Source organism: Rhinatrema bivittatum, chromosome 3, assembly GCF_901001135.1.
Source record: "Rhinatrema bivittatum chromosome 3, aRhiBiv1.1, whole genome shotgun sequence".
NCBI lineage: Eukaryota > Metazoa > Chordata > Amphibia > Gymnophiona > Rhinatrematidae > Rhinatrema > Rhinatrema bivittatum.
In genome coordinates, this window is record NC_042617.1 from 2,822,001 (window position 1) to 2,848,376 (window position 26,376).

Here is a 26,376-nt window from a genome sequence, read left to right on the forward strand (position 1 = left end):
TAGATAAGACATAGTGAAATACCTGAAACATAAGAACATGCCATACTGGGTCAGACCAAGGGTCCATCAAGCCCAGCAGCCTGTTTCCAACAGTGGCCAATCCAGGCCATAAGAACCTGGCAAGTACCCAAAAACTAAGTCTATTCCATGTTACTGTTGCTAGTAATAGCAGTGGCTATTTTCTAAGTCAACTTAATTAATAGCAGGTAATGGACTTCTCCTCCAAGAACTTATCCAATCTCTTCTGTACTGGCTTCTTCCTGGAGAGCTGTAGTCTCTTCTGCTTTCTCTTCTGTACTGGCTTCTTCCTGGAGAGCTGTAGTCTCTTCCTCCCTCTCTTCTGTACTGGTATCTCCATTTATAATTTTATGTATAATTTTTCTCCCTTTCTCCTGTAGTCCAGCCTGTCAGTGGTTCCGGGATGGCTTGCAGATTACAGATGATGGAATCAACTATTCTATCAGCAATAAGGAACGCACGTTAACCCTGAGGAGTGCAAGCCCTGAGGACAATGGCATATATTATTGCTGTGCCCGTAATGCCATGGGCCTTGTCTGCAGCAATGCTAATTTCACACTTAATATAATCGGTAAGTTAGGGAAGGAGGGGTCAATAGATGGTGGTAAGAGGTTAGATGAAGGGTAAAACTATGGGGAGAATGGCAAAGGATCAGACTAACAAACCTATAATTCCCAACCTCTTGCTTACTTCTACTTATGTGGTTCCTATTCACAGAATTGGAAGTGAGAGAGGCTGAGAGCTACAGGCTGATCTTAGCAATGAGTAAATTAATGGAATGGATTATGCATTTTCTCCTAGGACAAGCAGGATGGTAGTTCTCACAGATGGGTGACATCATCAGATGCAGCCCAGCACGGAAAACGTTTGTCAAAGTTTCAAGAACTTTGACTGGCACCTACTGGGCATGCCCAGCATGCCACTATCTGCGCGTCCAGTGAGGCCCCCCTTCATTCTCTTTTTTTTCCTACGGTCATAATTGCCTCACGGTTTTTGGAGTTCTGCTCTTCAAGTATCTTTTGCACTTAAAACAGCTTTCCCTGTATGTACCCAGATCAGTCCAAACTCCTGGGTTTTGCCTCCCCTCCAACAGGAGGAGGCAGAGAAGTTTTGACTGCCACTGCCACTTATGACGAGGTGCAAAACCTGCAGTCTGGAAGATAGGGAAAAAATAAATAAAATAGAAGTTTCAAGTTCTCTACGGTCTCCCAGGTGGGGTAGTTAGGTCCCGGGCGGACTATTCCTCCTGGTATTTGAGGCAGAGGGGCTAAGGGTCAGGGAGCCTTCTTCAGCCCACAGCTCCTTAGCACCAGTCAGGGTTGATACCGGGGGTCCCGGCTCACTCCCCTGCAGAGGACGACCAGAGCCTGCTGCCTTCCTGTTCGCAGAGGGTGAGCTCCCATAGCCATTCCAGGCAGCAGAGAGTTCCCAAGCCCCAGTCAAATGCTGAGATGGGTTTTGACTAGATTGTAGGGAGCATGAGCCAGCCACCTGTACTCGCCCATCTCCCTAATGTCGTGGGCAGGCTACAGTTCTTTGTGAATCAGTGGCCCAGTATAACCTTGGACCAGTGGGTTCTGTCCATTGTCTGTCAAGGGTACCAATTGAACATATTGGGTGTCCCTCCAAATTGCCCTCCGTGCCCATTTTCGAGGCCAATAGCGCATCAGGAGGTACTGTTACGGGAGCTCTCTGCCCTCTTAATGGCCAGAGCAGTCGAACCTGTCCCACCAAGGCAAAGAGGGCAGGGATTCTGCTCCCGGTACTTCCTGATTCCAAAGAGAACAGGGGGATTTTGTCCCATCCTAGTCCTGAGGGCCTTGAATAAGTTTCTCAAAAAAGAAAAGTTTAAGATGGTTTCCCTGGGCACCCTTATTCCTCCTCCTGCAAAAAGGGGACTGGCTATGCTCTCTCAATTTAAAGAAAGTATGCACTCACATCAAGATCTTTCCAGTTCACTGGAAGTATCTCCGATTTGTGGTGGGAAAACAGACGTTCCAGGACAGAGTGTTGCCATTTGAGCTAGTGTCGGCCCCATGTGTCTTTACAAAATGTCTGGCTGTGGTGGGGGTGCACATCCGCAGACTGGGAGTGCATGTTTTCCCTTACTTGGACAATTGACTGGTCAAGAGCACCTCTCAGACAGGGGCCGATTGGTCCTTGTGCTTGACCAACCTGGTGTTGGATTCACTAGGATTCGTCATCAACTACCCAAAGTCCCATCTCAGTCCATCACCTCAATTGGACTTCATAGGAGCCCTGCTAGACATGGCTCAGGCAAGAACCTTCCTGCCGCAATCCAAGGCAGTCATCTTGGTGTCCATAGTGGCGGTGATTCAACAGAACCAGCAGGTTTCAGCTTGACACATGTTGAGACTGTTGGGCCATGTGGCCGCAACCATCTGTTACTCCCTTGGCACGCTTACACATGCGCAGAGCCCAATGGACCCTGAGGTTGCAGTGGCACCAGGCCACGCAGAGCCTCCAGGCTTGCATCTGAGTCACTTCATCTTTCCAGGACTCTTTGTCCTGGTGGCAGGTTCTCGAATTTGGAACTGGGAATATCTTTCCAAAATCCCCCTACCCAAATTGTCCTAACCACAGATGCATCCACCTTGGGGTGGGAAGCTCATGTAGAGGGGCTCCATAACCAGGGCCTATGGTCCGCTCAGGAAGCATGGTGTCAGATTAACTTCCTGGATCTCCGGGCAGTCATCTATGCACTATGGGCTTTCAGAGATTGGCTGTCCAACAAAATTGTCCTGATGGAAACAGACAACTGAGTTGCGATGTGATATGTCAACAAGCAATAGGAATAGTAGAGAGTTGCTGTTGCCAAACAGACACTATCCAATTGGCTAGCAGATTGCATCTTCTTCTGTTATGCCCTGTTGGGACTGCATCTTGGGAGTCATGTCAAGGTTCATTCTGTCACAGCCATGGCAGCGTCAGTAGCCCACTTGTGAGCAGTTTCTGTGGAGGAGATCTGCAAGGCTGCAACGTGGAGTTCTCTCCACACATTCACATCTCATTACTGTCTGATGGGGATGGCTGACGTGACAATAGGTTCTGCCAGCCTGTCCTTTGGAACCTGTTTGAGGTATAGAACCCAGCTCTCCCTGCCTAGGGCCGATTGTTTGGGTTCAGGCTGTCTCCCCTCCTGTTACCAACAGCACTGTTGTGCCCATAGAAACATAGAAATGATGGCAGAAGAAGACCAAACGGCCCATCCAGTCTGCCCAGCAAGCTTCGCACTTTTTTTTTTCTTCTCATACTTATCTGTTTATCTTGGCTCTCATTGGTGCTTGTTGGAGAGCAGCCTATAGATAGGGATTCAGCCACGTGTAAAGACTACCATCCTGCTTGTCCTAGGAGAAAGCAGCATTGCTTACCTGTAACAGGTGTTCTCTTGTAATTCTGTGTTACAAGACTGAAGAGGGACCCCGTGTGGATGCCTGGTATAGAGCATGCTGGGTATGCTCAGTGTGCACAGACAAAGTTCCAGAAACTTTAACATAGGTTTTCCATGCCGGGCTCCATCAGATGATGTCGCCCATGTGTGAGGACTGACATCCCGCTGCTGTCCAGGTAAACAACTCTGCTTTACAGCCTGTCCATTGTACACAGGATCTCTTTCTCTTCTTTCTCTTCTGTTGTCTCTGTTGCTGCCTTCTCAAGCAGGGTCGCTGTCTTCGTGGGGTGTATTTAAAGCTGAAAATCATGCTTGTGACATGGCTTGGTCCAACTCGGTTACTTTGGTTCTCTCTCTGAGTTTCTCCTTTTCTTGCCTTTTAGATGAAACGTTTCCACGTCCTGTGCTTATCCCCGGGAATCAGATTGTGAATAAGAATGAGGAAGCCATCTTTCACTGTCAGTTCACAGCCATGCCGCCTCCTGTACAGAAGTGGTACTTTGAAAGCAGCAGCATCAGTAACAATTCCAGGTACATATCAGGCTTCTGGAAACTGGCAGATTTTTGGATTACTCCTTTACCCCGGAGCTATTTATTGTGCCATTGTTGTAAGAGGGACCAACTGTAAGTTGACATTGGAAGACCCTTAGCTAGAAATGATTTATTTTATTTAATTCTTTTATATACCGACCTTCATGACAGGTGTCATATCAAATCGGTTTACATGTAACAAGGGGTAAACATTCTTATCAGCCATTTAACAGTAAAATAATCAGAGGAGGTAATAAAGTTTCATATAATAAGGAGATCGAACTTGGGAAAAGAAGAAAGAGAAGGACAGAGGGATAACCATTGTGATAAAAGGGTATCGCTAAGTAAGTTGTCCAGTAGGCTTGAGATGTGGAGTTCTGAAATTGAATAGATTAAGGGAAAGCTTGGCTGAATAGCCAGGTTTTAAGTCTTTTTCGAAATGTTTGTAGGCAGGGTTCCTGTCTGAGGTCAGGAGGTAAATTGTTCCAAATAGTGGGTCCCGCTATAGAGAATGCTCTTTCTTTGGTTGCGGTGTGGCGTGAAGTTTTGTTAGGAGGTACATGGAGAGATCCTTTATATGATTCTCTGATGGGCCTGGAGGAGGAGTGAAGTTTGAGGGGGAATTGGAGGTCCAACGGTAGTTACTTGTGGATCGTTTTGTGGATTATGGTAAGGGATTTGTGTAAGATTCGATAATTTATTGGCAGCCAATGTAGGTTCTTTAAGATGGGGGAGATGTGATCTCTGCGGTTTGTATTGGACAAGACTCTAGCTGCTGCATTCTGGAGCATCTGTAATGGTTTTGTGGATGAGAATGGAAGCCCCAGAAGAAGAGTGTTGCAGTAGTCAATCTTGGCAAAGAGCGTGGCTTGGAGGACAGTCCTGAAGTCATGGAAAAACAGTAGGGGTTTAAGACTTTTTTTAGGACTTGCAGTTTGTAGAAGCCTTCCTTTGTTGTGTTGTTAATGTGTTTCTTTAAATTTAAGCGATTGTCAAGGATTACTCCGAGGTCTCTAGCATGAGAAATTTGGGCTGTAAGAGGGGGCTGAAGCGAGGAGTCATGATGGTCGGTTGAAATAATGAGCAGTTCGGTTTTGGACGTATTTAGGACTAAATTCAAATTGTTGAGGAGTTGGTTAATGGATTGAAGGCAATTTTCCCAGTAAAGGAGGGTCTTTGATAGTGATTCTTTTATGGGGATTAAAATCTGCACATCGTCTGCATAGAGATAATGTGTTAATCTTAGGTTAGTAAGCAATTGACAGAGGGGGAGGAGGTAGATGTTAAAAAGGGTGGGGGATAAGGAGGATCCTTGAGGAACACCTACTGAAGATTTAATACTGGATGATTCTTTGTTGTTAATTTTGACTTTGTAAGTTCTGTTGCTTAGGAATGAATTAAACCAACTGTGAACTGAGCCTGAAATACCAATGTCTGAGAGACGGCTTAGCAAAGTGGAGTGATTCACAGTATCAAAAGCTGCCGAGATGTCAAGCAAAGCTAACAGAAAATCTTGACCTTTGTCTAGGCCTAAGATGATGTGATCCGTAAGGGAGAGGAGGAGGGTTTCTGTGCTGTAGGATTTGCGAAACCCGTATTGATTAGGATAGAGGATATTGTGATCGTCTAGGAAATCTGATAGTTGGGAATTGACCAATTTTTCAGTGATTTTTGCAACAAAAGGAAGGTTGGAGATTGGGCGGAAATTAGAGAGATCTTGTGTGTCTAAGTTGGGTTTCTTCAGAAGAGGTTTGAGTGATGCTGATTTTAGAGAGTCAGGATAAATTCCTTGAGATAAGGTACAGTTTATGATGTCTGCCAAGGGACTGGCTATGGTGTCAGGGATACGAAGGAGGAGTTTAGTAGGTATATTGTCTGAGGGATGGCTTGATGGTTTCAGTTTCTTTAGGAGGGATTCGATCTCCTTGGATGAGATGGGTTCAAAGGTATCAAATTTGGCTCCGATATTGGTCTGTTTTTCAGCCGTAGACTGTAGTGTGGAGGAGTTAGGGGGGAGCCGTGCTAAGGTGTTTATTATTTTTTTTTGAAAGAAAAGAGCAAGTTCTTCTGCTTTGTTTTGTGCCTCATCCTCTGGTATAGCCGGAGCATTGGTTTTCGTGAGTTGCGAAACGTATGTGAATAGAGCCTTTGCGTCGAATTGGAATTCATGGATTCTGCTAGCGAAGAAGATTTTTTTTGATCGTAGTATGAGGTTTCTATATCGGTGGAGCTGGTCTTTGTAGATGGATAAGGTAGTGTGGCTGGGTGCTTTGCGCCATTGGCGTTCCTTAAGTCTAAGGTCTTGTTTAGACTTTTTAAGATCTGGTAAAAACCAAGGTTGTTTAGCTTTCTGATCCGGGTTGATTGTTTTTACAACTGCTGGGCATAGTTTATTGGCTATACTCTCCGTGATGTTCTGCCAAGAGAGTATAGCTGCATTGGGGTTGGTTGTGTCCAAGTTTGAGAATTCTTTAGATAAGTGTTCAATAAGGGTGTCAGAAGGGCATGATTTCCGGAAGTGGATAGTGGAATGGGGTTGTGGTTGTTTAGAGCGTGTATTAATTGTCAGAGAGGAGGATATAAGAACATGGTCTGACCAAGGGACTGGGGTGCAGTCAGGAGGGGAAGAATATGAGATGGGATGACTCATAAAAAGGAGGGAGCCCACTGACGTGAGGCAATGAATAAGCCTGGTGTTGGAGTAAGCAGAGAGCTGATGCATAATGGGAGAGGGGGCCAGTGAAGTCTTGCAGGATAAGAGCCAGACAGAAGGATGGGACCCCCACACAGGAGGAAGAGAAAGGGCAGTGTTGGTCTTTGTGGGTGGGTGGGGAGGAAAGGGCTCTGGTGATCATCTTTGTGGTTTGTACACTCGGGGGTGTCACTTTGGTAGCAGTCATGGATTTTACACTCGGGCGCATCAGTCTGGAGAGGGGGTGGGGACGTGTTCTGAAGGGGGGTGTGGGGTTCACATTCGTGGGTGAACACTGCTGTTCTTTGTGCCTTGCTTTTCAATTCCTCTCTGCTCTCTTCTGTGCACAGATTCACTCTGTTTTCTAATGGTTCCTTACTTATAACTCAAGTGAAAGCAGCGAACGCTGGGACCTACCGCTGTGAGGGGCATGGGCAGAGAGGCAAGCCCGTTGTGCTGGAGGCTACTTTGCACTTAGCAGGTAAAAGTGAAAAATCTGCACCCCCCCAAAGACTCGAGTGATAATTACTGCTCTCTGTATCCCCCGCCCCCCTTGAGGGGAGGGGACAGTTGCTATTCCCTGTATGCACCCAGATCAGTCCAGACTCCTGGGTTTTGCCTCTCTTCTTCTAGCAGATGGAGTCAGAGAAAGTTTTGCTGACGCTGTCATATTATCTAGTGCCACCTGCAGTCCTTCAGTATTTCTCCGACTCTAGCAGATGGAGTCAGAGAAAGTTTTACTGCTGCTGTCATATTATCTAGTGCCACCTGCAGTCCTTCAGTATTTCTCCGACTCTAGCAGATGGAGTCAGAGAAAGTTTTGCTGACGCTGTCATATTATCTAGTGCCACCTGCAGTCCTTCAGTATTTCTCCGACTCTAGCAGATGGAGTCAGAGAAAGTTTTACTGCTGCTGTCATATTATCTAGTGCCACCTGCAGTCCTTCAGTATTTCTCCGACTCTAGCAGATGGAGTCAGAGAAAGTTTTGCTGACGCTGTCATATTATCTAGTGCCACCTGCAGTCCTTCAGTATTTCTCCGACTCTAGCAGATGGAGTCAGAGAAAGTTTTACTGACGCTGTCATATTATCTAGTGCCACCTGCAGTCCTTCAGTATTTCTCCGACTCTAGCAGATGGAGTCAGAGAAAGTTTTACTGCCGCTGTCATATTAGCTAGTGTTACCTGCAGTCCTTCACTATTTCTCCGACTCTAGCAGATGGAGTCGGAGAAAGTTTTGCTGACGCTGTCATATTATCTAGTGCCACCTGCAGTCCTTCAGTATTTCTCCGACTCTAGCAGATGGAGTCAGAGAAAGGTTTACTGCCGCTGTCATATTATCTAGTGTGCCACCTGCAGTCCTTCAGTATTTCTCCGACTCTAGCAGATGGAGTCAGAGAAAGGTTTACTGACGCTGTCATATTATCTAGAGTGCCACCTGCAGTCCTTCAGTATTTCTCCGACTCTAGCAGATGGAGTCAGAGAAAGGTTTACTGACGCTGTCATATTATCTAGTGTGCCACCTGCAGTCCTTCAGTATTTCTCCGACTCTAGCAGATGGAGTCAGAGAAAGGTTTACTGACGCTGTCATATTATCTAGTGTGCCACCTGCAGTCCTTCAGTATTTCTCCAACTCTAGCAGATGGTAGAGGTGCAAAATCTGCAGTCTGTAAAAAAAAATAAAAAACAAAAAAAAAACAAATGGGAGAAGTTGGTGATTCCCTCCCAGGAGCTTGGTGGGTCCTGGTGGTGCTGTCCCTCCTGGTCCTGAGGTTGGCAAGCAAGGGGGTTGGGGACCCTTAGTTTACTCAGTCCTTAATCGCTGGTTGAAAGCTGGTGGAGCCAGTTCCCTGTTCTCCAGAAGGGACATTGGAACCTGCTGCCATCTTCAGCGCAGGGAAGTGTTTCCTTTCTATTTTTTTTATTGATAAAAGTTTAAAAAAAGAAAAAAAGAATAATGCAAACAGAGTTAGTTTTACCTGCCTTCCTTCAGCTTGGTGGCAGAGCAGGGCTGACGCTGGAAGGGGCTCAGTTTTCGCGGCTTCGATAATTTCTTTCCTTCAGGCAACGGACTCCCGTGGGTGGATGACTGGTGGTATGCCACGTGGCAGCAAGTTCGCAACATGTGGAGAGTTGTGCGTGTGGCTCTCCCGAAACAGCCTCTGCTCCCGCTTCTTCTCTGGGGGACAGGGCAGTTTGGGATCACTTGCGGAGGGGGGGGGGGTGTCTAAGCAGTAACGTGGTTCTGGTAGAGCTCTGGCTGTGCTGCGGGAAGTGTTTGACCCGTTCCCTGTCAGCGTGGAAACGGTGGCCATCTTGGCTTCCTTTGTGGCTGCTACAGAGGCCGTGAGGACAGAGGGGGATTTCCCTCCATCATTGTCTTCTGCTGATCTGAGCCTCGTGGAGGCCCAGGGGCCTGAGGAGGGTCATTTGGAGGTTGAAGATGACCTCCTGGGAGAGGCTTCGGAGGATTCTTCCAATTTTTCACCAGATTTTATATTTTTATTGTACAAGGCCTATTTGGCCCGGAAAGCTGCAGGGTGGCAGGGTTCCAAGCCTGAGGCTTTGTCTTGTCCGGATCTCAGGGGCTTGGGGGCTACCAGGGTTCGGCAAGGTATCGAGATGGACGATCTTTCGGAGGGTTCTGAGGTTAGGGTGCCAGCAGGATCGGGTTATCCTGATGTGCATCCTTCCCCGGGGGGCAGGATCCGGAGGAGGGAAAAGGGGGATGGCCTTCCTGTGGAGGGGGACGATCCTAAGATTGTGCTCCTGTTCCACAGGTAAGAGTTGAGACCCCTGATTCCCTTTATCCTGGCAGAGTTAGGAATAAAGATTCTGCAGGAAGAGTCTGATCAGGAAAATGTGGATCCGGTCATGGATGGCTTACAGGGTCCAGTGAAGGCTTTTCCTTTTCATAAGTCCGTTAAAAAGTTGGTGGTCAGGGAGTGGGAGTCTCCGGAGACTGGCTTGAATGTTGGAAGGACTATGGATAAGCTATATCTTTTGCCCAAGGACCCTCTGGATCTCTTGCAATTCCCAAAGGAGGATGTCTCAGTGTGAGGTGTGACTAAGAAGACGAATATCCTGGTGGCTGATGTAGTGGCTTTAAAAGATCTGCAGGATAGGAAGCACGAGGTCCATCTGAAGAAACGTTTTGAGGTGTTTGCACTCTGTATACAAGCTGCGGTGTGCAGCAGTTTTATGCTTTAGGCTGGGCTGCGATGGATGCAACAGTTGCAGGCAGACAAGTCCATGTCTTCCCAGGAGGCAGAGCAGCTGGAAACCATGGTAGCCTATGGTGCTGATGTAGTGTATGACCTCATTAGGACTTCCTCAAGGACAATGATGTCAGTGGTCTCAGCCAGGAGACTTCTTTGTTTGCAGAACTGGTCAGCAGATGTTTCGTCCAAGTCTCAATTAGGAGTGTTGCTCTTTAAGGGAAAGCTGCTCTTTAGAGAGAATTTGGAGGAGCTGATAAAACACATGGGAGAGAATAAAGTTCACGTTGCCTGAGGACAAGCTTAGAGGGGCAAGGAGTTCCTCTTCTAGATGTTCTCGTTTTCGAGAGAATAGACATTTTCAGCAGGGAAGGTCTTCGGGAGGAATCCAGAGACAGACCTCGGGGAGGCAGCAGTCCTGAAATCAGTCCTTTCGAGGCAGGAAGCTGAACTGGGATGGCTCTGGCCAGGGAAGCTCTGGAGCCAAATCTTCACAATGAAGCAAGGCTGGTCCACTCCTCTGCAGTTATAGGGGGGTCGGTTGACTCTTTTTTTACGAAGATTGGGCCAAAATCACTACGGACCAGTGTGTCTTAAGCGTGAAAGAACAAGGTTACGCTTTAGAATTTGCTCGTCCGCTAAGGGACCTGTTCATGGTCTCTCCTTGTACCTCCGTGGAAAAGAGATGGGTGGTGCAGCAGACTCTCGACCATCTATTGATGCTTGGAGCCGTTGTTCCCTTGCCCTTGTAAGAATGAGGAAAGGGACATTACTCCATTTATTTCATGGTCCCAAAAAAGGAAGGGACTTTTCGTCCAATTCTGGATTTGAAGAAAGTAAACAGAGCTCTCAAGGTTCCTAGTTTTGGTATGGAAACTCTCCGCTCAGTCATTGCAGCAATGCACATGGGGGAGTTCTTGGCATCTCTGGATCTGACCGAGGCATACTTGCACATAAGCATCAGTCAGACTATCAGAGATTTCTAAGGTTCAAAGTCCTCGGCATGCATTTTCAATTTTGTACCCTGCCGTTCGGCCTAGTGACGCTCTGCGGACTTTCACCAAGGTGATGGTGGTGGTGGCAGCAGCCCTCGGGAAGGAGGGGGTGCTGGTGCACCCGTATCTGGATGACTGGCTCATTCGGATGAAGTCGGAATCCCACCACAGCCAAGTGGTGGATCAGGTGCTGCAACGCTTTTGATCACTTGGCTGGTTTGTGAATTGGGCCAAGAGTCATCCCATCCCATCCCATCTCAGTGTTGGAATTTCTGGGGGCATGCTTCAATATCAAGCTGGGAAAGGGTTTTCTTACAGAGGAACACATTATCAAGTTGCAGTCACAAGTTTGCAGATTGCTGGAGAGCCAGGTACCCAGGGTCTGGAATTACAAACAGGTTCTCGGTTCCATGGCATCCATATTAGAACTTGTGCCTTGGGCATTTGCTCATATGAGGCCTCTGCAGGCGGTGTTACTTTCCCGGTGGGATCAGTTGTCGGAGCAGTTTCAGCTTCCGCTGCCCCTTATGGAGTTAGCCAGATCCAGTCTCTCATGGTGGCTTGGTTGGAGCCACTTGTGACGAGTAGTGGACTTGGAAGTTCTGGAGTGGATAGTGGTTACCACTGACGCCAGCTTCTCCAGTTAGGGAGTTGTCTGCCAAGATCAATCGGTGAACAGCCTCTAGTCAAAGGAAGAAGCATCATGGTTTATCAATTGCTTAGAGACGAGGGTGGTGCGGTTGGCGATGAATGTATTTCTTCCTCTTTTGCGTGGCCGTTCGTCAGAATCTTAAGAACATAAGAAATTGCCATGCTGGGTCAGACCAAGGGTCCATCAAGCCCAGCATCCTGTTTCCAACAGAGGCCAAACCAGGCCACAAGAGCTTGGTATTACCCAAACTCTAAGAAGATCCCATGTAACCATTGCTAATGGCAGTGGCTATTCGCTAAGTAAATTTGATTAATAGCTGTTAATGGACTTCTCCTCCAAGAACTTATCCAAACCTTTTTTGAACCCAGCTACACTAACCACATCCTCTGGCAACAAATTCCAGAGCTTTATTGTGCGTTGAGTGAAAAAGAATTTTCTCCGATCAGTCTTAAATGTGCTACTTGCTAACTTCATAGAATGCCCCCCTAGTCCTTCTATTATTCGAAAGTGTAAATAACCGATTCACATCTATTCGTTCAAGACCTCTCATGATCTTAAAGACCTCTATCATATCCCCCCTCAGCCCAAGCTGAACAGCCCTAACCTTTTCAGCCTTTCCTCATAGGGGAGCTGTTCCATCCCCTTTATCATTTTGGTTGCCCTTCTCTGTACCTTCTCCATCGCAATTATATCTTTTTTGAGATGCGGCAACCAGAATTGTACACAGTATTCCAGGTGCGGTCTCACCATGGACCGATTATAGAGGCATTATAACATTTTCTGTTTTATTAACCATTCCTTTCCTAATAATTCCTAACATTCTGTTTGCTTTTTTGACTGCTGCAGCACACTGAGCCGATGATTTTACAGTATTGTCCACAATGATGCGTAGATCTTTTTCCTGGGTGGTAACTCCTAATATAGAACTTTACATCGTGTAACTACAGCAAGGGTTATTTTTCCCTATATGCAACACCTTGCACTTGTCCACATTAAATTTCATCTGCCATTTGGATGCCCAATCTTCCAGTCTTGCAAGGTCCTCCTGTAATGTATCACAATCTGCTTGTGATTTAACTACGCTGAATAATTTTGTATCATCCACAGATTTGATAACCTCACTCGTCATATTCCTTTCCAGATCATTTATATACATATATATTGAAAAGCACCGGTCCAAGTACAGATCCCTGAGGCACTCCACTCTTTACCCTTTTCCACTGAGAAAATTGACCATTTAATCCTACTCTCTGTTTCCTGTCTTTTAACCAGTTTGTAATCCACAAAAGGACATCGCCTCCTATCCCATGACTTTTTAGTTTTCTTAGAAGCCTCTCATGAGGGACTTTTGTCAAACGCTTTCTGAAAATCCAAATACACGACATCTACCAGTTCACCTTTATCCACATGTTTATTAACCCCTTCAAAAAAATGAAGCAGATTTGTTAGGCAAGACTTCCCTTGGGTAAATCCATGTTGAGTTTGTTCCATTGAACCATGTCTTTCTATATGCTCTACGATTTTGATCTTGAGAATAGTTTCCACTATTTTTCCCAGCACTGAAGTCAGGCTCACTGGTCTATAGTTACCTGGATCGCCCCTGGAGACCTTTTTAAATATTGGGGTTATATTGGCCACCCTCCAGTCTTCAGGTACAATGGATAATTTTAATGATAGGTTACAAATTTTAACTAATAGATCAGAAATTTCATTTTTGAGTTCCTTCAATACCCTAGGATGCATATCATCCGGTCCAGGTGATTTGCTACTCTTTAGTTTGTTAATCTGGCTTACTACATCTTCCAGGTTCACAGTGATTGTGTTCAGTTCGTCTGACTCATCACCCCTGAAAACCATCTCCGGAACTGGTATTTCCCCAACATCCTCATTAGTAAACACAGAAGCAAAGAATTCATTTAGTCTTTCTGCAATGACCTTATCTTCCCTAAGAGCCCCTTTAAACCCCTCTGTCATCTAATGGTCCAACCAACTCCCTCACAGGTTTCTTGCTTTGGATATATTTAAAAAAAGGGTTTTTTTAATGAACTTTTGCCTCTATGGCCAACTTCAATTCAAATTCTCTCTTCGCCTGTCTTATCATTGTTTTACACTTACCTTGACAATGCTTATGCTTTATCCTATTTTCTTCAGATGGATCCTTCTTCCAATTTTTGAAAGACTTTTTTTGGCTAAAATAGCCTCTTTCACCTCACCTTTTAACTATGACTGTAATCGTTTTGCCTTCCTTCCACCTTTCTTAATGTGTGGAATACATATGGACTGTCCCTCTAGGATTGTATTTTTAAACAATGTCCATGCCTGTTGAACACTTTTAACCTTTGCAGCTGCACCTTTCAGTTTTTTTTCTAACTATTTTCCTCATTTTATCAAAGTTTCCCTTTTGAAAGTTTAGTGTTATAGCTGCAGATTTACTTATTGTCCCCCTTCCAGTTATTAGTTTAAATTTGATCATGTTCTGATCACTGTTGCCAAGTGGCCTCACCACCGTTACCTCTCTCACCAAATCCTGCGTTCCACTAAGAATTAAATCTAAAATAGCTCCCTCTCTTGTTGGTTCCTGAACCAATGGCTCCATGAAGCAGTCATTTATTACATCCAGGAACCTTATGTCTCTAGCAAGTCCTGATGTTGGATTTACCCAGTCAATATTGGGGTAATTGAAATCACCCATTATTATTGCACTGCCAAATTGCTTTGCTTCCCTGATTTCTCTAAGCATTTCATCATCTGACTGATGATTTTGTCCAGGTGGATGGTAGTATACTCCTATCACTATACTCTTACCCAACACACATGGGATTTCTACCCATATAGATTCTACTGAGCATTTAGTCTCTTGTATGATCATGTCTGACAATGCGACAACGGTGGCTTATATCAACCGGCAGGATGTTACCAAGAGTCGAGCGGTGGCTCAGGAAGCTTAGGAGCTAAACCATTGGGCCAGAGCAGCATCTGGTGTTGCTGGCGGCTTCTCACACAGCCAGGATTGACAAGATGCAAGCAGATTTTCGCAGCCGTCAAATGCTGGATCCCGGGGAGTGGGAGCTGTTGGAGGAAGTGATGGCTCTCATCTGTTGCAGATGGGGTCAAGCCCCGCATGTATTTAATGGCAACGCAATGGATTGCCAAGACACTCTGCTGCTTCAGACGCAGAAGAGAGCGTGGGGCAGAGGGAGTCGACGCCTTGGTTCTTCCTTGGCCGCGAGACATTCTACTGTATGTGTTTCTGCCTTGGCTGCTGGTGGGCAAGATTTTATGGCATGTGGAACTTCACCCTGAGGACGTGATTCTGGTGGCTCCAGAGTGGCCTCGGAGGGCTTGGTTTGCAGATCTGGTGAATCTGATGGTGGATGGCCCGTTGACTCGCTCATCTGCCAAAGTGTCTGCACCAAGGTCCCATATTTTCACTCATGGCTTGGCTTTTGAGAGAAAACACTTGAGAGAGAGGTTACTCTGAGGATGTTATTTCTATCCTTTTGCAAATGAGCAGTCTTCCACCTCCTTGTCTTACGTGAGGTTCTGGAGAACCTTTGAGGATTGGTACATGGAGCAGGGGGTTGTTCCTATGTGAGCCTCCGGAGCACATATTCTTGCCTTCTTGCAAAAGGGTTTGGTGAAGGGTTTGTCCTTTAACTCCCTCAGAGTTCAAGTGGCAGCGTTAGGTTGTCTTCAAGGCAAGGTGCAGGGAGTGTCTCTGGCTGCACATCCGGATGTGGTGTGTTTCCTCCGGGGAGTGTGTCCCTCCTGGAGCCTGAAAGGCTCCAGGAGGGACACAGCTTCTGAACGGAAGGGCACAAAAGGCCTGTGTCTGGCGCCGTTTGAGCCTCTTAAAAGGACTATTATAAAAGATCTCACTTTGAAGGTAGTTTTCTTGGTGGCAATTTGTTCCACTCGACAGATCTCAGAGCTTCAAGCCCTGTCATGTACGGAGCCTTTCTTGAGAATTTAGGGTTCGGAGGTCTCTTTCTGGAGAGTTCCAGCCTTTCTGCTGAAGGTGGTTTCATCTTTTCACATAAATCAGTCAGTGGAGCTCCCAGCTTTCCCAAATCTGAAGGCTAGGGCGTCTCATGCGAGAGAGTTGCGGTTTTTAGATGTCAGGCACGCGTTGTTGCGGTATCTTAAAATTACTAACAGCTTCTGGTTGTCGGATCACATTTTTGTGCTGTGAAGTGGTGCCAAGAAAGGGCATAAAGCATCAAAAGGCACGATTGCGCGATGGTTGAAGGAAACTATTGGCTCTGCGGATATCTGTTAGGGGCGTCCAGTACTGGAGGGCTTAAGGACTCATTCTGCTCGTTCCCAGGCGGCGTCCTGGGCTGAATGTCAGCAAGTGCAAGACTGCTACTTGGGAATCGTTGCACACTTTTGCCAGGCATTATCGTTTGGATGTCCAGGCTCCAGAACATGTGGGCTTTAGTGAGCATAAATGCAAGCGGGAGTCTCACAGTCCCAGCCCATGTAGGGAAGCTTTGGTACATCCCAGGAGTCTGGACTGATCCGGGTACGTACAGGGAAAGGAAAATTGGTTCTTACCTGCTAATGTTCGTTCCTGTAGTACCACGGATCAGTCCAGACTCCTGCCCAGTTGGGGGAAGGGAGTTTTTGGAGAGTCCGCTCGATCTGTTATTGTAATTAATCTGAAGAATGTTACAGGTTTTGTTTGGTCCTTTGTGTCTTTCAAATGGGGACAAGTTTATCTGTTCTAAGTTTCCACTTCTCACTGCTCATTCAGGGGATAGTAATTCGTGGTTAGTGTTTCTACTGTCTTGGCTTGGGTACAGGTCAATACTGAGGAGCTGCAGGCGGCACACACACTGGGTTATGTACAGTATCAATGAAACTTTCTCTGTCTCCATCTGCTGGCAGGGAGGCAAAACCCAGGAGTCTGGACTGATCCGTGGTACTACAGGAACGAAGATTAGCAGGTAAGAACCAATTTTCCTTTCTCACCTCCCAGAAGAAGGGGGACAATTGCTTCTCTCTTTCCTTACCACCAAGAGCAAAAGGAAGACGATTGATGCTTTCTCTCCCACGATGGCGACATGGTCTTTGGCTTCTGGCTAAGGTCTATTGCAGGAACAGCTGGGGCTGTACTGGGAATAGAGAAAATGCTCGAGTGGTTGCAAATGAAGTTTTATGGTGGTGCTGCAGCACAAAATAGCAGGCAGAAATGGGGGTAGTGATGCTGCTAAAACACAGAAAGAGAGGAAGACTTGCACATTGTCACTCATTCTGCCCAGGGTCCTCATCCTCTTCCTGTACACATTTCTAGATTTAGCTAATGCTCTTTAGGCTTAGCCGAAGGTTGAGTTTCAGGCACACACTTAGCAGAGGATCTGCACAGTGTATAAAATAGCACTACCTTTCTTTTTCAGAAATTAAAGACATGAAGCCCTTCTCTGGGAAGGAATTCACAGCAAACACCGTGCAGCGGATAATCTGCAATCCCCCTTGGGGACGGCCTGAACCTACTGTTTGGTGGGAGAGAGAGGGCGTTCAGATCCCCCCGAAAGACCGAGTATACCAGGATGGGAATGAACTGGTCTTTAATCCCATCGCAGAAAAGGATGCTGGGATTTATACCTGTCACGCAGCAAACCAGGCTGGAGAGAGGAAGCAGGACGTAAACATCACAGTGGCAAGTAAGAGCCTAAGACAGGCCCTGCTGGGTCAGGGCCGAGGTGCATCCAGCCCAGCATCCTCTCTCGGGCACTGCTCCTCTTTCTCATTTCCAACTGTTTATGGCTTTTTCCCCTGGAACTTGTCCAAACCCTCTCTTAAATTCCACCTCACTAACCGCTTTCACCACAGTTTAATTCTATGGCAAGTGAAAAAATACTTTCTCCTATTTGTTTTAAAAGTGCTACCTGTTAGCTTCATGGAGCATCCCCTAGTCCTAGTCCTAGAGCGATCAGAAAGGGTAAATCACCGTTCTCTTATCCATTTCCTCTCCGCTGAAGAGCCCTAACCTGTTCAGCTTTTTCTAAGCTGAGGTGACCAGAGCTGCATGCAGTATTCAGGGTGCAGTCGCACCATAGATCTCTACAGACGTATTACAGTGCTTTCCCTTTTCTTCTCCATTCCTTTCCAAATAGTTCCTAATAGTATTTGGGGGTTTTTTTTCTTGATCAGTGTCACTCACCGAGCTGAGGATTTCAATATCCAGTCGACAGAGACTCCAAAATCCTTTTCCTAGGTGACAGAGTCTAATGTGGAACCCATCACTGTGATTCTATAGTTGGGATTATTTCCCGCTGTGTGCATCACTTTGCACTTCTCCATCTTAAATATCATCTGCCATTTAGATACCCAGTTCCCTAGTCTGGCAAGTTCCTCCTGCAGGTGCTCAGTCTGTATTTTAACTACTTTGAATATGTTGATATCACTGTTGCTCCTTTTCGTAGGTCGTTAATGAATAGCTGTCTAAGGACAGATCTCTGGAGCACGCCACTATTCACCTTACTGTTGCACTAGTTTTATTTATGTGCTCCCTCCAGTGATGGCCTGAACCTACTGTTTGGTGGGAGAGAGAGGGCGTTCAGATCCCCCCGAAAGACCGAGTATACCAGGATGGGAATGAACTGGTCTTTAATCCCATTGCAGAAAAGGATGCGTTCCACTGGGGAGGAGATCTAAACTGACTGCCTCTCTTGGCTCCACGAAGCAGTTGTTCACGGCATCTAGAAACATTCAGCCAATCGGTGCTGGGATAATGGAAATCTCCCATTATTACTGTTTATTTACCGTGAAAGTCTGTTTCTTCATCTTACCCCCCCTCATACGTGGATTCCACAGTGCACTTTGTTTCTGCTAGATTTTTAACTTGAATGGCTCTATCCCAGCCTTCACATATAGTGCCACCCCTGTTCCTTTTCGTACCCCAGATCAGTCCAGACCAGTGGGTTTTGCATCCCTACCAGCAGATGGAGGCAGAGAACAAAAACTTTGAGGCACTGCTACATAACCGAGAGCGCCACCTGCAGTCCCTCAGTATTTCTCTGACTTCAGGAGATGGTAAAGGTGCCACCTGCAGTCCCTCAGTGTTTCTCTGACTCCAGGAGATGGTAAAGGTGCAAACCTGCAGTTAAGAAAAAGAAGGGACGGAAGAAGAGAAGTTAAAAGATGCTCCCTGAGGCCATCCTTCAGGTTGAGCTGGGCAGGGGGGGCGGTGTTTGGTAACCCCTGATCAGCTTTAGCCCGCAGCAGATCCAGGGATCTGACTGCCAGGGGTCCTGGTTCCCTCTTATCCCCTGAAGGCTTCTTCCCAGAGGAGTTGCCAGCAGCAGGGAAGTGTTCCTTTATTTTGTTTGAATTTCTTCCTTTGCTTTGGCTGCTGTTTCTTTAAAGGAAAATAAGTGTTACATTTTTCTTTCCGCAGCAACCGCTTGGGCTGTTTCTGGTTTGAACATTGGGGCAGGCCCGGGCTGGGGAAGGGAGCAGTGTAGCTCCTCTATTTGTGGCTTTGAGCTGCTCGGGGAGCCGGAGGCTGCATTGGGCCATGTTCCCCTTCTCTCCCCTGCGCCATGTTCCCCTTCTCTCCCCTTCTTTCCTCTGCAGCAGGCCTGGCCGCGTGGAGACAAGATGGCGCTGACCAGTTTCCCAGTGCAGGAAAGCTTGTCAGCCTGGCAGCCTAACTCAGGAACAACTGAATGGAGAGGAGGGGGGAACGAGGCTGGTAGCACAGCCACAAGTTCCCAAGGACCTGTCAGGATCAAAACTGGGAGCCTAAACAGTCTGTCGGGCAGGAGAAGGGCTACAGCTCGGAAAGCGACGAACTCCCGGTAGCCCAGGGACCCCCCCTCCACCGTTGTCTCTGGCAATCCTGTCGGACTGGGGGAGGAGATGCGAGCTCTGGGCCATACAGGGGAGAGGATGACATGGAGTTTTCCTCAGAATTTGTCTTGCTTATGCATAAGGCCTTTTTAATCAGGAAAAGCATTGGCTATAAAAGGGCATTTGTCAGCCGTCTCGTCCTTCTATAAAGAGGCTGAGGGATTCCTTGGCCAGGGGCTCAGGGGCCTTCTTCGCCTGCTGGGCCTGGACCATCCTGAGGGGCCTGGCAGCTCAGATGATTCAAACCTGGATGACCCGGCATATGGTCTTGGGGTTGTCCAAGGGTGGATTAGGATGACCCAGCAGATCTCATGGCGGATGTCGATCAGGCTGATCCAGAAGAGGTCCTGATAATTGAGAGAGATGGCCTGTGGGTGGTTCATCTGTTTCTTAAGCAGTTGAGGCCCCTTATTTCCCATGTTCAGAAGAAACTGGGATTTAGGGTGGTCCAGGAGGAGTCCGACAGTAAAGGGGTGTATTCAGTGTTGGTTGGACTCTGGGGCCCACCGAAAGCCTTTCGTCTTCCTAATAGGAACAAGAAGCTGGTGAACCAGGAATGGGACTTCCGGAGGCGAGCCCCAAGGTGGCTAGACACAAAGCAAAATTGTATCCGCTCACGGAGGATATTCTGTAGCTGCTGGTATTGCTGAAGGTGCATGCTTCGGTCACGGTGGTCACTAACAAGTCAACCATTCTGGTTGCCTGTTTGGCAGTGTTAAAGGACGCGCAGGACTGTAAGCTAGAGATTCATTGGGAGAGCATTCTTGAAGTCTCAGCACTGAGCTTGCGAGCAGCGATCTTTGGAAGTCTGATGCAGAGGGCCTGTTTACGCTGGGTCTTGAAGTTTCAGGAAAAGTCTTCAGCAGGCGCTAGTGTTAATAGCCAGGCAGCTCAGGTGGAGGCCAAGATTGCATATGAGGCTGACGCACTTTATGACTTGAGCTGGACTTCGGCCAGGAATATGGTCGCGGCGGTCTTGATATGATGTCTGCTATGGTTGCAGAATTGGTCTTTTAAAGGAAGAAAAATTGTTATTAGGGGGAACCTGAAACAATTGATGAAGGTTTTGGGGGAGTCTAAAGGGAATAAGCTGCTGGAGGATAAGGTGACAGTCAGAGTTTTCTGCTTCACTCTAGGTTTCGGGGGGTGTGGCGATTTTCGTCCCAATAAGGGTTCTGCACTGTCTTTTTTTGAAACCTCCGCCGAGGCAACCATCGATGCCATCACCGATGCCAACTCCTATGCTGTCGATGCCGTTGCCAACTGGGACCCGGAACGACCAGAAATGACACTTTTTCAACTTCTTATGAACAGATTGGAAAAAGTGGTCGATGCCCTTCCTCCAAAACCATCAGAGGACATTGCTGCAGACATACCTTCTGATGATCCGCTACCAGGACCTTCGGGGCTCCATCATCCACAGAGATCCTCCCCACTATCTCCATATCGGGGTGATCCAAATGACTCCTGGGATGATACCCACACAGATACATCATCTGAAGATTTTATGTCTGAGTCCTCACCTACAGATCAAAGGAAAAAGTCTCCACCAGAGGATTTATCCTTTACCAGCTTCATTCAGGATATGGCAGATACCATACCCTTCAAATTGGTTACGGAAGAGGACACCAGACAACAGACATTGGAGGTACTCCAATTTGTTGACCCTCCAAAGCAGGTATTGGCCATACCTATTCATGAGGTGGTCCTAGATCTACAACATCGACTATGGGAGCATCATTGTTCTGTACCTGCTGTAAATAAACGAATGGACACTACGTATCTAGTACAGTCTGGGCCTGGATATAAAAAATCGCAGCTCCCTCATCACTCAGTAATGGTGGAATCTGCTCAAAAGAAGTCAAAGAGAATATGTCCACATTCTTTGACCCCCCCCCCCCCCCCCCCAGGGAAAGATAATAGATTTTTAGACTCCCTGGGTAGGAAGATATATCAAGGAGCTATCTTAAATACCAGAATTTCCTTCTACCAACTCTATATGACTCAGTATCAGAGGAATCTCTGGAAACAGATGCAGGACTTCACTACATCTTTACCACAGCAATATCAGGAAGCAGCCCAGTCAATCATCCATAAAGGACTTGAAGCTGGGAAGCATGAAGTCAGAGCTGCTTACGATAGCTTCGAAACAGCTTCCAGGACAGCAGCTTCGGGGATTGCTGCTAGGCGTTGGGCATGGCTTAAGGCCTCTGATCTTAGACCTGAAGTCCAAGATAAACTGGTCGATTTGCCATGTGCTGGAGACAACCTATTCGGTTCAAAGGTCCAAGATGCTGTGGCACAACTGAAAGACCATTCAGAAACCCTGCGACAACTATCCCTAGTTCCACAGGAACCTGCTGCACAGCCATCTCGCCATCCTACATGATGTGAACCCAGATGTCCATTCTACTGACAGAGACGCTACTACTCTCCAGCATCGAGGGACAGGTCTACTAGGCCGCATCAATGTTCTCAGACCAGGCAGGCAAGAACTGCTCGGCCTCAGCCCCCGCCTCAGACTGGGCCAACTGCGGGGTTTTGAGGCCACAACCAGGGAACAAATCCATCTCCTCTACCCTTGAGCAGATCTACCAGTAGGAGGCCAAATATCCTATTTTTTTACAACCATTGGACAAACATAACAGACCAATGGGTACTGTCCATAGTCTCTTAAGGTTACAAACTCAATTTCCTCTCAATTCCAACAAATTCTCCTCCGAGACCTTTCTCTCTCAGCGACAATCACATAATTCAGTTGCAAGTAGAATTATCCACCCTTCTGAAAGCCAGGGCTGTAGAGCCGGTACCCCGGACTCAGCAGGGCAGAGGATTCTACTCCCGTTATTTCCTCATTCCAAAGAAAACCGGAGGCCTACGTCCCATCCTAGACCTCAGAAATCTCAACAAATTTCTGAAAAAAGAAAAGTTCAGGATGGTTTCTTTAGCCACCATACTTCCACTTCTTCAAACAGGAGATTGGCTTTGTTCTCTGGATCTTCAAGACGCTTATGCTCACATTCCAGTATTCCCTCCTCATTGCAAATATCTGCGCTTCATGGTAGGTCATCAACATTTCTGGTACAGAGTACTGCCATTTGGACTTGCCTCTGCTCCCAGAGTATTCACCAAATGTCCGGTAGTAATAGCAGCACACTTACACAAAGAAAGTGTCCATGTCGTCCCATATCTAGACGACTGGCTCATCAGAAGTCACTCTCAACAAGGAGCTCTGGCTTCTCTCAGTCGAACAATTACTCTACTTCACTCCATGGGCTTTCTCATCAATTATCAAAAGTCCCATCTCATTCCATCTCATCTTCTTCAATTCATAGGAGCAGAATTGAACACCATCCTTTCAAAGGCCTTTGTACCAGAGGATCGAGCAGCTACACTTTCCCTATTGGCAAACTCGATCCATTCCCAGAAACAAGCAACAGCTCATCACTTTCTTACTTTACTAGGCCACATGACTTCCACAGTTCATGTCACTCCCATGGCACGACTCGCCATGAGGGTAACCCAATGGACTTTAAGATCACAATGGATCCAAGCCATTCAACCACTGCATTCTCCAATTCAAGTAACCCACCAGCTGCAGCGTTCTCTACTTTGGTGGGTGAACAAGGACAACTTGCGCAAGGGTCTACTCTTCCAACAACCAGTCCCACAGATAACTTTAACTACAGATGCATCCACCTTGAGCTGGGGAACTCACACAAGCAATCTCCAAACCCAAGGTACTTGGACAAAACTCGAAGCAACATTTCAAATCAATTTCCTGGAACTTCGAGCTATATGTTATGCATTACATGCGTTCAAGGACTGCCTTTCACACAAGACTGTTCTTATCCAAACGGGCAACACAGTAGCCATGTGGTACATCAACAAACAGGGAGGTACAGGCTCGTATCTCCTTTGTCAAGAAGCTGCACAGATTTGGGGCTGGGCCATGAACCACTCCATGTCCCTTCGAGCCACTTATCTGGTAGGCATTCACAATGTAGTGGCTCAGTCGTCAGTTCCAACCACATGAATGGTCCCTGGATCCCTCAGTAGTGACCAGGATTTTTCAGCGTTGGGGACAACCAACAATAGATCTCTTTTGCATCACATCTGAATCACAAAGTAGACAAATTCTGTTCTCTACACAAACGAAAGAACCAGCCAGCCAAGGACGCCTTTGCTCGTCCTTGGAACTCAGGCCTTCTATACGCGTATCCTCCGATACCACTCATAACCAAAACTCTAGTGAAGCTACAACAGGACAGGGGGACCATGATCCTCATAGCCCCGTATTGGCCTCAACAAGTATGGTTTCCCACACTTCTAGACCTCTCAGTCAGGGATCCAATTCGTCTGGGACTAGCTCCCAATCTCATAACTCAGGATCAGGGTCGGTTGCGCCACCCCAACCTTCAATCTCTGTCCCTGATGACATGGATGTTGAAAGCTTGATCTTAGAACCACTCAGTCTTTCAACTAATGTATCTCAAGTGCTTATAGCTTCACGTAAACCTTCAACACGAAAAAACTATTCTTCGAAATGGAAAAGGTTTACTTTGTGGTGTAGGCAAAAGAGTATTGATCCTTTCACCTGCCCCACACCTTCTCTACTAGACTACTTATACCATCTTTCAGACTCTGGTCTCCAGACTTCATCTGTAAGAGTCCATTTAAGTGCAATCTCAGCTTACCATAACAAGATGGGAGATGCACCAATATCCATACAACCTCTTGTCAGCAGGTTTATGAGAGGTTTAATTCAACTTAAACCACCAATTCGGCCACCAGTCACAGAATGGGACCTGAATCTGGTCTTAACAAGACTCATGCGTTCTCCTTTTGAACCCATGAATTCCTGTGATGTTAAATTTCTCACATGGAAGACTATCTTCCTTATAGCCATTTCATCAGCCAGAAGGGTTAGTGAGTTACAAGCACTTGTCACATACTCACCCTATACAAAATTCCTACATGACAGAGTGGTGCAAAATTCCTTCCCAAAGTAGTTACGGAATTCCATTTGAATCAATCCATAGTTTTACCCACATTCTTTCCAAGACCTCATTCTCACCAAGGAGAACGAGCCTTACATACCTTGGACTGTAAGCATGCGCTGGCTTTTTACTTAGACCACACTGCAGTCCACAGGAAATCCACTCAGCTCTTTGTATCTTATGATCCAAACAAACTGGGTAAAGCAGTGGGTAAACATACTCTATCCAACTGGTTAGCAGATTGCATACGGTTTTGCTGTGAAAAAGCAGGCCTTCCTCTCCAAGGGCGAGTAAAGGCACATTCAGTAAGAGCAATGTCAACCTCAGTAGCACACTATCATTCAGTGCCAATTCTTGACATAGGTAAAGCAGCAACATGGCGTTCCCTTCACACCTTTGCAGCTCATTACTGTCTGGATAAACAAGGACAACAAGATTCAGCCTATGGACAATGTCTTAAAGAACTTGTTTCCAGTTTGATCCTAACTCCTCCTACAACCAACCTGCTGTGATCTTCGGCTGCCTCATTTCCTCAACTACGCATCACTGCTAACTACATGGACAATGACTCAGCTTCTAGCTTGCTAATCACCCTTATGTGAGGACAAGCATCCTGCTTGTCCTGGGATAAAGCAAAATTGCTTACCTTGTAATAGGTGTTATCCCAGGACAGCAGGATGAAGTCCTCACGAAACCCACCCGCCACCCCGCAGAGTTGGATATGTTACCTTTTATTATTTTATTTTTGCTAAAGCTTATTGCTACATACGAGACTGAAGGGAGACCCCTGTGGCAGAGAATATCATGGCATGCTGGGCATGCTCAGTGGGCTCAGAGCGCCAGTCAAAAGTTTCTAGAAACTTTGACAGAAAGTTTTCCCGCACTAGGGCTCCATCAATGACGTCACCCATAAGTGAGGACTATATCCTGCTGTCCTGGGATAACACCTATTACAAGGTAAGCAATTTTGCTTTTTCCTCTCCCCAGAGACTCCCCCCAGCCTGCAGCTCTCCTCTCCCTCTCCCCACACCCCTGTACCTTTCTCTGCTTTCCTCCCTCTAGGCACACATCTTTTCCAATCCCTTCTTTTGGCTCCAGGCGCTGTCTTTGATCCTCTTCAAACCTCTAGGCTCTAGGTGTTGGTGTTTGTTGTGGCCTCAGGCAGACTTGGTCTTCAGCGGCTGTTTCAGCTGGGTTTTTTTACTTGGAGAGTGGAGGTGCTGTATTGTATACAACGTTTTGCCTTCCTAGATATTGTGCAGTGACTTCAGATGCACCGTAATGTCTTTCATTGGACCAACATGATAATTATTCGGGGATGATGATGATTGTCATGAGTTTTTCAAATCATGTGGATGCTTAGAGCCAGTCTAACGACTGGAACTCATTTCTTCATTACAGAATTAAAGATAAGAGAAATGAGTGCATGATGTGGCAGTGCAATCCACTGAGCAGACAGGAAGCCCCATCTGAGCTCAGGAAAGATCATGTGCAGTGTCATCATCTGAATAATTATGTTAGTCTGATAGAAGGTATTACAAACAGCAGAGACTCGCTCCAAGAGCAATAATGGGACCCCTCTCTACAGATGCAAGGGGTTAAGTAGATTTCTGCAAATCTTTATTCTCTGTCTGTGCCCCACAGCAATCCCCAAATGGCTGGAGATGCCCACAGATAGCTCCCTGGAGGAAAGTAAGCCAGGATATCTTCACTGTCTCACCAAAGCCTCCTTGAAGCCTACAGTTGATTGGTATCGCAGCGGCAACCGCATTTCTGAAGTAAGTAGCGAGCAAGCCTTGACCTTCCCCCAAGCTTTGAATGGGACCTTTTATATTTATTTATGCATAAACATTTCATATTTCAACTTTATCCCAGGGTGGCCTCAAGGTGGATTGCAATAAAAATAAAGGTTAGGTTAACTTTATTTGTATACTGCCCCTATATATGGCAGCTCACCACAGCACATACATAATAACACATGAATAAGTAAAACATACTAAAAC

The 26,376-nt window shown here is 46.6% G+C and overlaps 1 protein-coding gene across 4 annotated transcripts in view; it reads left to right on the plus strand.

Moving 5' to 3' along the window:
- Positions 1–26,376, plus strand: part of PTK7 (protein tyrosine kinase 7 (inactive)) — a 303,844-nt gene that overhangs the window by 125,828 nt on the left and 151,640 nt on the right. For all 4 annotated transcript variants that reach the window (XM_029592810.1, XM_029592811.1, XM_029592812.1 and 1 more), the window contains exons 4-8: positions 399–589; positions 3,814–3,961; positions 7,004–7,134; positions 16,916–17,182; positions 26,018–26,151. In XM_029592810.1, coding sequence (XP_029448670.1) covers positions 399–589; positions 3,814–3,961; positions 7,004–7,134; positions 16,916–17,182; positions 26,018–26,151 — 871 coding nt within the window. The remainder of the gene's footprint in view (positions 1–398; positions 590–3,813; positions 3,962–7,003; positions 7,135–16,915; positions 17,183–26,017; positions 26,152–26,376) is intronic.